Source organism: Vulpes lagopus, chromosome X (assembly GCF_018345385.1).
Source record: "Vulpes lagopus strain Blue_001 chromosome X, ASM1834538v1, whole genome shotgun sequence".
Classification (NCBI taxonomy): domain Eukaryota; kingdom Metazoa; phylum Chordata; class Mammalia; order Carnivora; family Canidae; genus Vulpes; species Vulpes lagopus.
The window spans coordinates 32,278,088-32,292,301 of NC_054848.1; the positions used below are offsets into that span (position 1 = coordinate 32,278,088).

At 37.2% G+C, this 14,214-nt stretch overlaps 1 protein-coding gene and 1 pseudogene across 3 annotated transcripts in view; both read left to right on the forward strand.

The window, feature by feature from the left end:
• Positions 1-3,951, forward strand: part of PRRG1 (proline rich and Gla domain 1) — a 145,266-nt gene extending 141,315 nt beyond the window's left edge. For all 3 annotated transcript variants that reach the window (XM_041741893.1, XM_041741895.1, XM_041741894.1), the window contains exon 4: positions 884-3,951. In XM_041741893.1, coding sequence (XP_041597827.1) covers positions 884-1,369 — 486 coding nt within the window. In that variant the 3' untranslated portion in view covers positions 1,370-3,951. The remainder of the gene's footprint in view (positions 1-883) is intronic.
• Positions 3,952-11,939: 7,988 nt separating this feature from the next.
• LOC121483387 lies at positions 11,940-13,197 on the forward strand (annotated as a pseudogene).
• The last annotated feature ends 1,017 nt before the right edge of the window (positions 13,198-14,214 follow it).

A 14,214-nucleotide genomic window follows, 5' to 3' on the forward strand; every position in this document is an offset into this window, starting at 1 on the left:
ATTGGAGGTGGTCTTTGTGCCAAGGTATGAGATAGATCAATCAGTGAATTTGAGGCAGTGACTTACATTATACAAAAATTATAATAACTATTATTTGAGTGTTTATATGCTAAGGACTTAGACATGTTATATATGTTATTTCATATAATGCTCAGGCAGCCAATAAAGACAGATCAGTATTATCCTGTATTTCAGGTGAGGAAGCTAAAACTCAACAGTAACTTGTCCAGGTCCCGTAACTAGTAATTGGGTCAGGTAACCTTTTTATGTTTTCAGTATTTCCCCCCATACAAATATTAAAAGACTTGAACTACTGGGTCTTATATCTTCTGGGATTCTATGTTTGGTAATAACTTAACACAATTTCTTTACTAGCCTGAGCTTCCTAATAGGGACATAGTGTAATTATGACATTCAGTGAACATCTGTGTACTAAACTTTGGGGGTGGAGTGTTTGACTACCGAAAGTCTACAACAGCCTAAAATAGCACATAACCAATGATAATGATGGGGATCAGGGATAAGAAACTTCATAGTTGGATGTGGAAAATGATATTTGACATTTTTAAGGGAATATTATTTGGTTTAATTGGGAAACAGGAAATTGCTCATGCTTTATTTTTCCACAGTGTCATAGGTGAAAATATAAATAACTCCTGAAAGACTTGAAAGACTCCTGGAGTCCCACTGACCATTTTAGGGAGGATCCAGAGTAAATACCATAACATGATTTTTTGTAATTTCTTGTCATGGAAAATATAAGTAGTAAGTCATTTGAACCAACAAATCTGGTTTGAGGTTTTGGTTCATTATGTTAATAGTGCTCATTCGGTATTTCCTATCCTTAGATCATACTGATTTTTAATTTGTCTTTTATTTTCAGAAGGAGTTTTGGACCACCTACACAAAAGCACAACAAGGAGAGAGTAACAGAGGAAGTGACTGGTTTCAGTTTTACCTTACCTTTCCATTAATCTTTGGCCTTTTCATTATCCTTCTTGTCATTTTTCTAATTTGGAGATGCTTCCTCAGAAACAAAACTCGCAGACAGACAGTAACGGAAGGCCACATTCCTTTCCCACAGCACCTTAATATTATCACTCCACCTCCCCCACCAGACGAAGTGTTTGATAGCAGTGGATTGTCACCAGGCTTTCTGGAATATGTAGTTGGGCGCTCAGATTCCGTCTCCACTCGCCTATCCAACTGTGATCCCCCACCTACCTATGAGGAAGCCACTGGCCAGGCGAACCTCCAGAGGAGTGAAACAGAACCTCATTTAGACCCACCCCCAGAGTATGAGGACATCATCAATTCCAACTCAGCCAGTGCCATTGCTATGGTGCCTGTGGTCACCACTATCAAATGAAATTGCAACCTTTTTACTATAATCATTTTTAAAATACTAATGAAAGAACTTTCTAGCACTTTACCACTACATAAATGTGCATTGACTTATTTTATTGGACTCTGACAGCATACCACTTCACATTTTCTGATTTGATTTTCATTAGTTTTATTTCCTACTATAAAATCATTATCCATGCTCATTTTCTCTAATATATGAAGAGGGAAAAACTTATTAGTGGAGGTCTTCATGTGATGAGATATATGTATGTGTATAGATATGTATTTATATATGCATACATATGTGTGTGTAATCAGCCCAGTATATGTGCAAGTGTCTTAAAAAGCCATTAACTTCTGTTTAAATCACCTATAAAGAAAACATTACTCACCAAAATTGGGAGTAGGGGAGACACCAACAATTTGTATAATAGATAGCCAGCCACATGCTGTTGAATTTTGAAAGTAAGATGAACTTAGTATGTTTTCTAATTCCTACTGGCTTTTGTTAACATCATTTTTCTTCAACTACCTTAGGAAAAAATGCATGTAGTCAATCTTGATTTTAGGAACATCTCAGAGAAATGGAAGGCACAATAAAAATTTGCTTATAGTGTATAGCAAAAATATCATTGGTCATCAGTGGCATTTGGCTAGTATTGGAGGGAGGATTTTGCTGTTTACTGCTTTCCCTGCCCCCCCCAATTAAATAGTGTTTGCTTAGTGCCTTTGAATGTCTGATGCTATTTGTATTAACATCTTGGTATAGAAGATTTTCTGGCAACAGAATCGTTTCTAAAGTAGTTATATGTACTAATGACAGGGAATAGATACAGATTTCTCCTTTGCTCATTTGTGACAATAATTGTTTTCTTTTTTGTTGTTTTATTGCCTTTTACTCTGTTGTCTACTCCCTCTCCTACCACCACAGAATCTGTAAGAACCTAAGAATTTAGTTAAAATTCCTGAAATTTTCTTAGTTTTGTATAGACTGGTCTTTGCCTCAAGATGATTAGGAGGCAATTTTCCATTGAATTAAGAACTGTGATTTTATATTGCTCTCCAGTTGGTGGAGGAAAACTGCAAAGTCTGTGTTGTGCCAGGTGCACAATAAATCTGTTATAGTTTCACATAGATCTCATTATTGTTGCTATTTCATTTTATATTTTCGTCAATTTTTTTTTTAAGTGCAGGATTTTTACTTTTCCCTTGGAGTAGAGGGAACAGGCTATGAATGAACTGCCAACATAAACTGGCTCAGAAAAAAAAAAAGTCATTTCATATAAAGTTCCATTATGTATGTACTGATGGAAAATTCATTATACTGGTCAAGGAAATATCTATGCCACTCCCAAGCCTCCTTAGTGTTGGATAAAATGGTTAATGGAGGCAGAAGGAATGTAGATTCCGGAAGTGTCAGCCATATCCTGCTGCCTCCATCTCCATCACCACAGACCCTTCCCCTAATCCTGCCCCGAACCCAAAGAAGTGCTGGGGAAAACCCTGAACTAGAAGTCAGATGACCTGAATTCTAATCCTGTTCTATAAAAAAGGTACTTGCCATGGTACCCCGAGAAAGCCCGGATCTGCACCTCCAGTTCCTTAACTCTGAAACAGATAATGTAATTTGTCCTGCTCTTCTCCAGGGACTTTAAAAGTATCTAATAAGATGGTGTGTATGAAAGTAATTTGTAAGATGTGAAGAGCTATCTACGTGTGAGGTCATAGTATTGTTCTCATTGTGCTTAAGGGAGAATTTTCTCCCTCTTTCCCTAAAATGTATCAGAGCTTTCTTTCACATAGTGAGAAACAGAGTAGGCTGCTCCATTAATGGCTAACCTGCTCCTGATCTGAGTATCTGGGCTATTAAACTCCTGTCACTCTCTGGTCTATACCACTGCTATGCCAATTTTTTTTTTTTAAAGATTGCTATGCCAATTTAAGAGATGACAGCCAGTTTAGTATAAACAGGATTAAGCAGATGTTGGAAAGGGAACTAAGATGTATGTGTTTAGTTAATAGATTTTGTAGCTTTCATGAACTAAAATTAGTAAATCTTGACCTTGGTCTGAGTAGAAATGACAATATTATTTTGAATTTGGCTGTGAACATGCATTGACTTTTGGCTACTAGTTACAGCTAAAAGTGGGAATGTTTGATCCGGTGACTTGTGTGTGTATATATGGCTATTTTGGTTTATTTCTAAAGGAAAATTAAGGTTCCTTTTGTGTGGACCCTTTTTTTTTGTCATTAATATTAGGCGTTAGATTTAAAAAACCAGTAGTTTTTAAAGAGTGGCTGGCCCATGAACTCTTGGGAGTCCTTGAGAGCCTTTCAGGGCATCTGTGAGATCAAAACTATTTTCATAATAATACAAAGGCATTAGTTTAAGTTGTCTTTTCACTCTGTGTCTCAAAAAGTAGTTGAAAATGTAAAATGATGCCATTTCCCACAAATCTTTTTTCCGTTTTTGGAAATACAGCTATTAAAAAATATTTATGTTAACATGTAATAGACTTTAATTTTTGAAGAAATACTTAAAATTTTTTTCAGTTTTCTTTTTATAAAGATTTTATTTTTATTTATTCATGAGAGACACACAGAGAGAGAGGCAGACACACAGAGGGAGAAGCAGGCTCCATGTAGGGAGCCCAATGTGGGACTCGATTCCAGGACTCCAAGAACACACCCTGGGCTGAAGGCAGCGCTAAACCGCTGGGCCACCCAGGCGTCCCTCAGTTATATTTTCTAATATGGCAAATACTGATGGATATAAACTACATAAACAAAAGCTCTTTGACATCCAGGTCTCTAATTTTAAAGAGTATAAAAGGGTCTGGAGACTAAATGTTTTAGAATTACAGGATTAGAAAAAGGAGCGAGCAGGATATTCTATTACTATGTATATATTCTTGCAACTTTATATTTTAAAGTCTTGATATTGGATTTAACGCTGCCTCTTAAGGATACCTGAATTATAGTGTAAAATAGATGTTGGTTCTTGAAGCAAAAGCCAAATGCTTAATCTAACCAATGGCTACAGCTTTTGGCCTGTTGGTCAAAGAAAACGGACCATTCTGTAGTGATAACTCAACACTAGCCACAGATCTCATGGCAGCATTTATGGGATAATGACAGGATAAACAAAATACCACTCTCTTCAAGAAACATTCTCTTAGGTTTGTTTTCTTTGATTTTGATATAGGTTTTACATTTTTCAAAACCCTTTTGCTACCCCATCTGGTTTTATAAACTAAGTTTCTTAACATTTGGCATAAATAAAGGGGCTTGTCTGGAGTAATACGTATTTTTTATGCTTTTGCATTTCTTACATGATTAATATTGCATTCACCTTTGGTCATTTTAATAAAGGTTTGTTTTTGCAGATATATGTAGTACCTTTCTTAAGCAGTAACTAAATTGAATCAACCAGATGATTTAAATGAGAGAATGGGCTTAATGGTCTTCCAGTGGAATGATTTCCAGACTTCCACATGCAGTGGTTGTGTCTGGAATCCTACAACTGGTACTTTCTGCCTTACTGCTTGGAATATCACAGTGAATTATATCCATTTAAAGTGAATTAAAGGATTCCATTTTTTTTAATTTACCAGTACAAATACAAATACTGTATTTGATTGTTAATGATGACTTCAAGATTGATAATCTGATACAATAACTGTTGAAGTAGTTTTAACTTGGTTCTGTGTAAATAGCATGTATTTTATTATAATTCACATTTTTAAACACTTGGTTTACATTAAATTATGGTATTTAACTATTTTTATGTTTATACTAGGTAAGGTTTTTCTTATGTTTCTGTGTTTTTGGTATGCTAAATAAAGCTATTTTTAAACCCAAGAGATTTTTTTTCTGCCATGTATTAATTATATTATGGTTGGGTAACAAACATGCTTTCTTTGTAAGCGTTTGTTAATTATAGTTTTTTTAACAAGGAAAAATTGTTCCTTTTTTTCTTATGAATTTAAGAAATTTTGCTCAGTAAAAAAAAAATTATCTGGTGAAAACTTCAGGGTGTTCACAGTATAAGAAAGAATTTATTTACTAAACTTTTGAATAATGCTGGCATGATACAAAATGGGAACACTTATTTGGCAGCATCCTCTCTGCTATATTGTTGTTTGTCAAGTGTTGGGTGTGGTATTGTCTGCAGATACCAAGGAGTTGGTTTTTCCCCCCTCCTTAACAGCTTGCATTTGATATTTTAGAAGATGAAAGCATAAGATGGAAACATTTATGACCACAGGGTATCTTCCTAAGCACAGTTACCAAGAAGACTAAAAAGTGATGTGACATGTCATTGACCAAGCAAATGTAAATATGACTTGATCTTTATGGCATAAAAATTAAAATGATTTCCTTATAATCTATCCTTAACATTGTTTCTTGACTATAGGTCTGAGTATCCATTTTGTTAGCATAAATCCCAGAGAATTGTCTAAAACACCATAAAAGGGTAATTTTTAGAACTATATATCAATTTCTTTTTTTTTAAGTTTTTATTTATTTATTCATGAGAGACACAAACAGGCAGAGACACAGGCAGAGGGAGAAGCAGGCTCCATACAGAGAGCCCCGTGTGGGACTTGATCCCGGGACTCCAGGATCATGCCCTGGGCTGAAGGTGGGTGCTAAACCACTGAGCCATCCAGGGATCCCCTATATAGCAATTTCTAAAAATCCTATAACTTCTAGATTAATACATCCATAAAACCCAACACCTAGATCAAGATATTTCTAGTACCATGGAACACTCCCTCATATAACTCTCCCTAAAGATAGCACTATTCTCACATCGATCATAAGACATCAAGTTTTTAAATTGCATATTTGGCTGTAACCATAAGCCAAAAGACTTAAGAATTTAAAAAAGGAAAAGAGTTATTTCAGAAAACTTCAAGGTAGACGTTCTCAAGCTGCTCTTCCATCTCTTGGCTCTCCTTGAACCTACTCCTTCTAAGCCTTTTCTACATACATGAAGCTCTTTGAGGGCAAGAATTATGTTTAATCCTTTTAATTCCCTTCCCCCAAATACATCAAATACCTAAAAGTGAGGGCTTTTTTAAGCCTATGCATTGACCAAAATATCAGTAGTTTACTGTCTTAATGCTTATGTTTCTGCTGTAATTCTTATCACCTATCATTTCCTTAAACTTCGTATAATATTTTGTTCTCAGGGATTTATTTTTTTTAGACTTCAAAATCCACTATAATCTGGTCCCACAGGCTTAGCTAACCTTATTTCCTTACATAGCTCAGGTAATAGATATTTATAAGGTAACTACTTTGTGTGAAACTAAGGTGATAAGAAAATAATGGTGCCTATAGACGTCATCCCTGGGGATTTTGCAATCAGGTTAAGACCGGGATAAATTTATAAGCTAATTTAATGTAACCCTAATTCCATTCCACCTCACAGATTCTTTTTGCCTAAAGTCCCATAGGTATTTATAATCAGGCATATTTATCATGCAGTCCTATATATCAGTCTATTTGTGGGAAGCTTGGAACCTCACCATCTGTGACCTTTCTTGTCAATCCCCCTTGCTTCAACATAGTCCAAGTCCGAAAACATTAGAACCTCATGAACATAGGCACTGGAATAGAACATCTATTGATGTCCAACTTCATAGCTCCTTTTCTTTATACACACACACACACACACACTCTCTCTCTCTCTCTACAGAATCTCCTCCACTGACAGGCTGCTTAGGGTTCAAAAAGCTCTTTTTATTCCAGTTGTTCCTAATTCATAAGTCTATGGCACTGGCCACTAATATACACTATAAAAATGAAGTTTGAAGAAAAAGCCATGGGATGTTAATAGTTCTGATTCTTTGTTTATATCATTTCCACATCATCTTCTTGCTATATTTTCAATACTCAGTCCCTTTGCATTTGTGGTTAATGATGAAACCGTTTTAATATGTTAAAAAATCATATCTAAAAAGAAGCATATAGTTATGTCAATGAACACAGTATGGAGTAGGGAATTCCAAAAGCATGTTCTTCCACAAAAGCAGTAAATAAACTGGCAAAAACTATCGCCATCAACCTCGTCAGAACTCTAGAAATCAATTACCATTTACAGCAACCAGGAAAGAGAAAAAAAAGCCTTTAACAGCCTGGCCATATCCCCTGCTTCCCTTCTCAGTGGCATCTTGGAAGACAATAGCCCACATTCTATGTATAGGATCCTAGTACAAGAGGGAGGAAAATGGAGCTTTTTATCAGAGAACTGAGGTTGATTGTTTAGTCCTGGATTTTGGCTTCCTGAAGTACCAGCTCTAAGACTTGCCTCTATTTTGTCTTACCCAAAACTCTCCCAAATTGGAGTCAACTACCTGGGGGTGGGGGGTGGAGGGGTGGGTTCAAAAACACTTAAAAGTAAATGCATTAGCTGCTACCACCTGGACAAGGGGTAACATTTGGGATAAACAAATGAAAAGCTTGGGAAGAAAGGCTGGGGAATAAAGACAATAAGGACTACTTTCATATAGGAATCTAGATGACTAAACACACATAAACAGATCAGTGAATGCTCTAAAAAAAATCTGAGAGGTTCTAAACCCTCAACTTTGACCTTCAGATTCTCTGTAAGCAGAAAGTAAAGGTTATGTTAGAGTTGTATATTGCCTGGCTGAAAGTTGAAGGTTTTCCCCCAACACACACAGCCCATCTACTAAATATAGGATTCTTTGGGGGAGAGGAGGCACCAGGTGTTTAACCAGGTGTTTAACAGGTTGAGAAACACCAGGTGTTTCTCAAATCACTAGCTGACCACTACAGTAACACAAACAAGATGACAGTGGTCATATGTGACAACACAGACTTTACAAAATGAGTTAAAAACATCACTAAACCAACTAGAACAGGCAGAGAAACAAACCCAGAAGACAGGAAAATCCAATTTCCAGAGTTACCATTCTGTAATAGTAATTCATAGCCCCACGCACTGCTATGAATAGTACCCAGCCCTGAACATCTAGGAAACCTGACCAGAGAACCTATGAAACCACAGAGCCTAGCCTATAGCCTTGCTTAGGAAGGAAATCAAGGCAGCAATCCAAATGTTCTCAGCTAGCAGCATCCCCAACCCACAGGCCAACCTCAGAGCTTGGGCACTGGCCTCACCCAAAAACAGATCCTGACAGCAAGCCTCACCTACCAAGGATGTTACTAGCAGATATGTCCAGAAACCCAAACTAAGCTAACTAGTGAATTGTCTGTCAAAGTGAACCTAAGTCATATATATTCATATATGAATATGAATACTTACACATAAGACACCAACTTCAGGAATCAAGGATCATAAAAGTAAGATAAATAGGGCACCATCAAAGGGAACCCCAATAAATGACTAAAGAAATGGAGATCTATGATCTATCAAAGAATTGAGAATAATGCTTTTAAAGTTTAGTGAAAAATATACACAGCCAACTCAGTGAAATGAGGAAAAGAGAACATGAAAAGAGAAGCCCAAAGAAATAGGAACTATCAAAAACAAAATAAAAACAAATCCTACATCTAAAAAAATACAATGAGTGAAACTAATAATCCAATAAAGACCTTCAAAACCAAACTCAACCAAGAAGAAAAACAATGACCTAGAAGTCAAGACATTTGAAATCATCAACTCATTAGAACAAAAATAAAGAATGAAGAAAGTCTATGGAACCTATGGAACACAATCACAAGAAACAGTATCTGCATTATGGGAATTCAAGAAGTAGAAGAGAAAGGAAGAGACAAGATATTTAAAGCAATAGTGGCTACAAACTTCCCAAACCTGGAGAGAGAAATAGACATACAGATCCATGAGGCCCAAAATACCCCCAAGTAGATTCAATATGAATAGGGCCACATAACGACAGATTATAATTGTCAAAAGTTGAAGACAAAGAATTTCGAAAGTGGCAAAGGAGACAAGTTACATACAAGGGACTCCCCCATAAGACTACAGGTGGATTTTTCAACAGAAACATCTTAGGTCAGAAAAAATGGGAGAATATATTCAAAAAATGTGAAAGAAAAAAAAACTTTCAACTAAGTTATCTATACCCAAAGTTGTCCTTCAGAAATGAAGGAGAGATAAAGACTTTTCCAAATAAAAGCTGAGAGAGTTAGTTCATTAACATTAGACCTGCCTCACAAGAAATGTTAAAATCTTTTGCGTCAAAATAAAAGGATGATGATAAACGTCATAAAAACATAAGTAGGCAGCTTAAAACTTAATGCTTATGATAAATATACAACCAATGGTACACTATGTAATATGGTAATCATGATACATAATTCACTTAAAACTCTAGTATAGGTCCAAAATGGTGACATAGGGAGACCCTGAACTCACCACAGAACACACCAAAGTCCACCTAATAATAGAATAATTCTTCCTGAAGAAAAAGTGAGGGCTGACTGAACAGCTTCTGAACAACCAAAGAAAGAATGGCAAGAGAACAGCAAAAGAGATGGACCAGATGGACATATATAAAGAACATTCCTGGAATATTGTTCACAACAGATCACATATTAGGCCAAAAACAAGCCTCAGTAAATTTAGGAATACTGAAATCACACCATACACCTTTCCTGATCACAACGGTATAAAACTAGAAATAAATCACAAGAAAAAGAAAACTGGAAAAACTCTCAAACACATGGAGGTGAATATGATACTAAACAACCAGTAAGCCAACAAAACAATCAAAAAATGAAAAATACATAGAGACAGTTGAAAATTAAAACACAATAGTCCAAAATCTTTGGAACACAGCAAGAGCAGTTATAAGAATGAAGTATGTAGCAATATAGCCCTACCTCAAAAAACAAGAAAAGCTGAAACAATCTAACCTTATACCTAAAGGAACTAGAAAAACAAGAACAAACCAAGCCCAAGGTAAATAGAAGAAAAAAATAATAAAGATGACAGAGAAACAAAGAAAGAAGGAAAAAAAGAAAGAAAAAAAAAGAAAAGAAAAGAAAAGAAAAGAAAAAGAAAAGATCCAAGAAACCAAAAGCTGGTTCTTTGAAAAGATACACAAAGTTGGCACCCCTGGCCAGACTCATTAGGAAAAAAAGAAAAAGGACCCAAATCAGTAAAATCAGAAATGAGAGCAATAACAACTGACACCACAGAAATTGATAACAGAATACTACAAAAAATAATATGCCAACAAATTGTACACCTAGCGGTGCCTGGGTGGCTCAGTCAATTGAATGCCTGACTCTCGATTTCAGCTCAGGTCATGATCTCCAGGTCCTGGGAATGAGCCCTGCGGGCTCTGCAAACGGCAGGGAGATTGCTTGAGGATTCTCACTCTCCCTCTCCCCGCCTCCACACTCACTCTTGCTCTCTCTCTCAAAAAAACCAAACCAAAACAAAACACCAACCCTGGACAACCTAGAAGAAATAGATACATTCCTAGAAACAGATTCTTCCAAAATTGAACCAGGAACAAATAGAAAATCTCAACAAACTGATTACAAGTATCAAAATTGAATTGGTAATCAAAAACTACTGAAAAATAAAAGCCCAGGACCAGATGGATTCCCAGGTGAATTGTAAAAGACATTTATAGAAGAGTTAATACAAATTCTATTCAAACTATTACAGAATGTAGAAGAGGAACAAAAACTTCCAAATTCATTCTATGATGCAAGCATTACCCTGACAAAGACAAAGACATAAAAAAAAAAAAAAGGAAGAAAACTACGGGCCAATATCTCCAATGAATATAGATTAAAAAATCTTCAACAAGATAGTAGCAAACCACATACAACAATACATTTAAAAGACCTACTGCCACAATCAGGTGGGGTTTATTCTAGGGATGCAAGGATGGTTCCACATTGACAAATCAATATCATACACCACATCAACAAAATGAATAAAAATCATATGATCATCTCAATAGATGCAGAAAAAGTATTTGACAAAGTACAAGATATATTCATTATGAAAATTTTAAACAAAGTGAGTTTAGAGGAAATATACCTCAACATAATAAAAGCCATATAAGAAAAACCCATAGCTAGCATAATACTCAATGATAAAAAACAGATAATTTTCTTTCCAAGATCTGGAACAAGACAGAATGTCCACTCTTGCCACTTTTACTTAACATAGTTCTAGCCACAGCAATCGGACAAGAAAACTAAGAGCTGTGTTGGCAAATAAATAAATAAATAAACAAACAAATAAATAGAAGCTAAACTGTCACTATTTGCAGACAACATGATTCTATACCTAGAAACCCAAAAAACCCCACCAAAAACCTAGAAGTAATAAATTCAGTAAAGTCGCAGGATATAAAATTAATACCCACAATCAGTAGCTTTTCTATACACTAATAATAACAGTGAAATTTAAAAATACAACACAATTTACAGATGCATAAAAAATATCTAGGAACAAACTTAACCAAAGAAGTTAAAGACCTCATTCAAAAAACTACAAAATGCTGATGAAAGAAATTGAAAATGACTCAAACAAATGGAAACATAGCTCATGCTCATGGATTGGAAGAATTTATATTCTTAAAATGTTCATATTAAAAAAATGTTCATTCAGGCCCGGGCGCCAGAAGTGGTTGGTACTGCTCGGCTGCACTGGAAGTTGCACGCCCCAACAGCTCCTCATGGCGCCAGCGGCTCCTTGGGCGCGGTGTGGTGGTTACTGAGCTGTGAGTCTGGCGGGTGGGCGCCGAGTCCTGACCCGGCCTCTGCATGCCCCCCCCGCCCCTCCCCTGACTTTGCACCCCTGACACTGCACAGGTGCTGAGCCCGCCTGGCCGGGACGATGGTGAAGTATTTCCTGGGCCAGAGCGTGCTCTGGAGTTCCTGGAACCAAGTGTTCACTACCTTCTGGCAGTGATACCCAAATCCCTATAGCAAATGTGTCTTGACGGAAGACATTGTGCACCGGGAGGTGAACCCTGACCAGAAACTCCTGTCCCGGCGTCTCCTGACCAAGACCATCAGGATGCCTCCCTGGGCTGCACGACCATTTCCTGCCAATGTTGCTCACTCAGGGTACATCCTGGAGGATTCTACTGTGGACCACAGAACCAGACCATGACCACCTTCACCTGGAACATCAACTGATGGCTGATGGTGGTGGAGGAACGATGTGTTTACTGTGTGAATTCTGATAACAGTGGCTGGACCGAAATCCGCCAGGAAGCCTGGGTCTCCTCTAGCTTATTTGGTGTCTCCAGAGCTGTCCAGAAATTTGGTCTTGCCTGGTTCAAAAGCAATGTGATCAAGACAATGAAGGGCTTTGAATATATCTTGGCCAAGCTGCAAGGTGAGGCCCCTTCCAAAACCCTTGTTGAGACAGCCAAGGAAGCCAAGGAGAAGGCAAAGGAGACGGCACTGGCAGCTACAGAGAAGACCAAGGACCTTGCAAGCAAGGCCACCACCAAGCAGCAACAGCAGCAGCACTTTGTATAGCTAGCCCCGAGCCCTGGTGTGGTAGGACACCTGACCACCTGGCCCGATGCTCTCTGCCTTTTTACCCTTGTACTTTATTATTAAAAGTCAACTTCCAGCCCTTTCTACTGTCTGGGTGGTGGGTTGGGGGCGGGTGTCCTGTTTGGCCTTCATGGTGTAGCAGGCACATTGTCCCCCTGAGCCGGGCCTGCCTGTTCCCACGTCAAGCAGCCAAGAGCAGGCACAGAGTGGTGGCCTCCTCAGGGTCACAGACTACATGCAGGTGTGGGGATGACAAATGCTAAACTATAAGCTCCGTGAGGGCAGGGCCCTTCGTCATGTTCTCTACTATGTCCCAAGTACCTGGAACATTATCTAGCACATAACAGGCACTCAGTATTTTTTGGATTCAAAAAAAAAAAATGTTCATATTATCCAAAGCAATCTACAGATTCAGTGTAATCACTATCAAATACAACAGCATTTTTCACAAAACTAGAATAATACTAAAATTTGTATGAAATCCACAAAAGACCCTTAATAACCAATGTAATTCTGAGAAAGAACAACAAAGCTGGGGGTATTACAATCCCAGATTCGATACTTCAAGTTCTATTACAAAGCTGTACTAAGCACAGCAATATGGTATTGGCACAAAAGTAGACACATAGAGGAACACCTGGGTGGCTCAGCGGTTTAGTGCCTGCCTTCAACCCAGGTGTGATCCTCGAGTCCCAGGATCGAGTCCCACGTCAGGCTCCCTGCATGGAGCCTGCTTCTCCCTCTGCCTGTGTGTCTGCCTCTCTTTCTGTGTGTCTCTCATGAATAAATAAACAAAATCTTTTTTTAAAAAAAGTAGAAACATAGATCAATAGAACAGTAATAGAGACCACAGTAAAGGAAAAAAAAAAAAACATGGTTATCTGATCAATTAATCTATGTCAAAGAAGGCAAAATTACACAAAAGGAAAAAACAGTCTTTTCAATAAACAGTGCAGGGAAACTGGACAGATTCATGTATAACAATGAAACTGGGCCACTTTCAAACACCATACACAAAAATAAACTCAAAATGGATTAAAGAAAAAAAAAGAGAGAAAAAAATGGATTAAAGACCTAAATGTGAGATCTGAAACCATAAAAATCCTTGAACAGTAAGTTGTCTAACAGCAGCCTTAGCAACATCTTTATGGATATGTCTCCTACAACAAGGGAAACAAATGCAAAAATAAAATATTAGGACTATATCCAAAAAAGCTTCTGCATAGCAAAGGAAACCAAATTAACAAAGCAAAAAGGCAACCTAATGTACTAAATGGAAGAAGATATTTACTAAAACTATATCTGATAAAGGGTCAATATCCAAAATATATAAAGAATTTGTACAATTCAACACCAAGAAAACAAGCAACC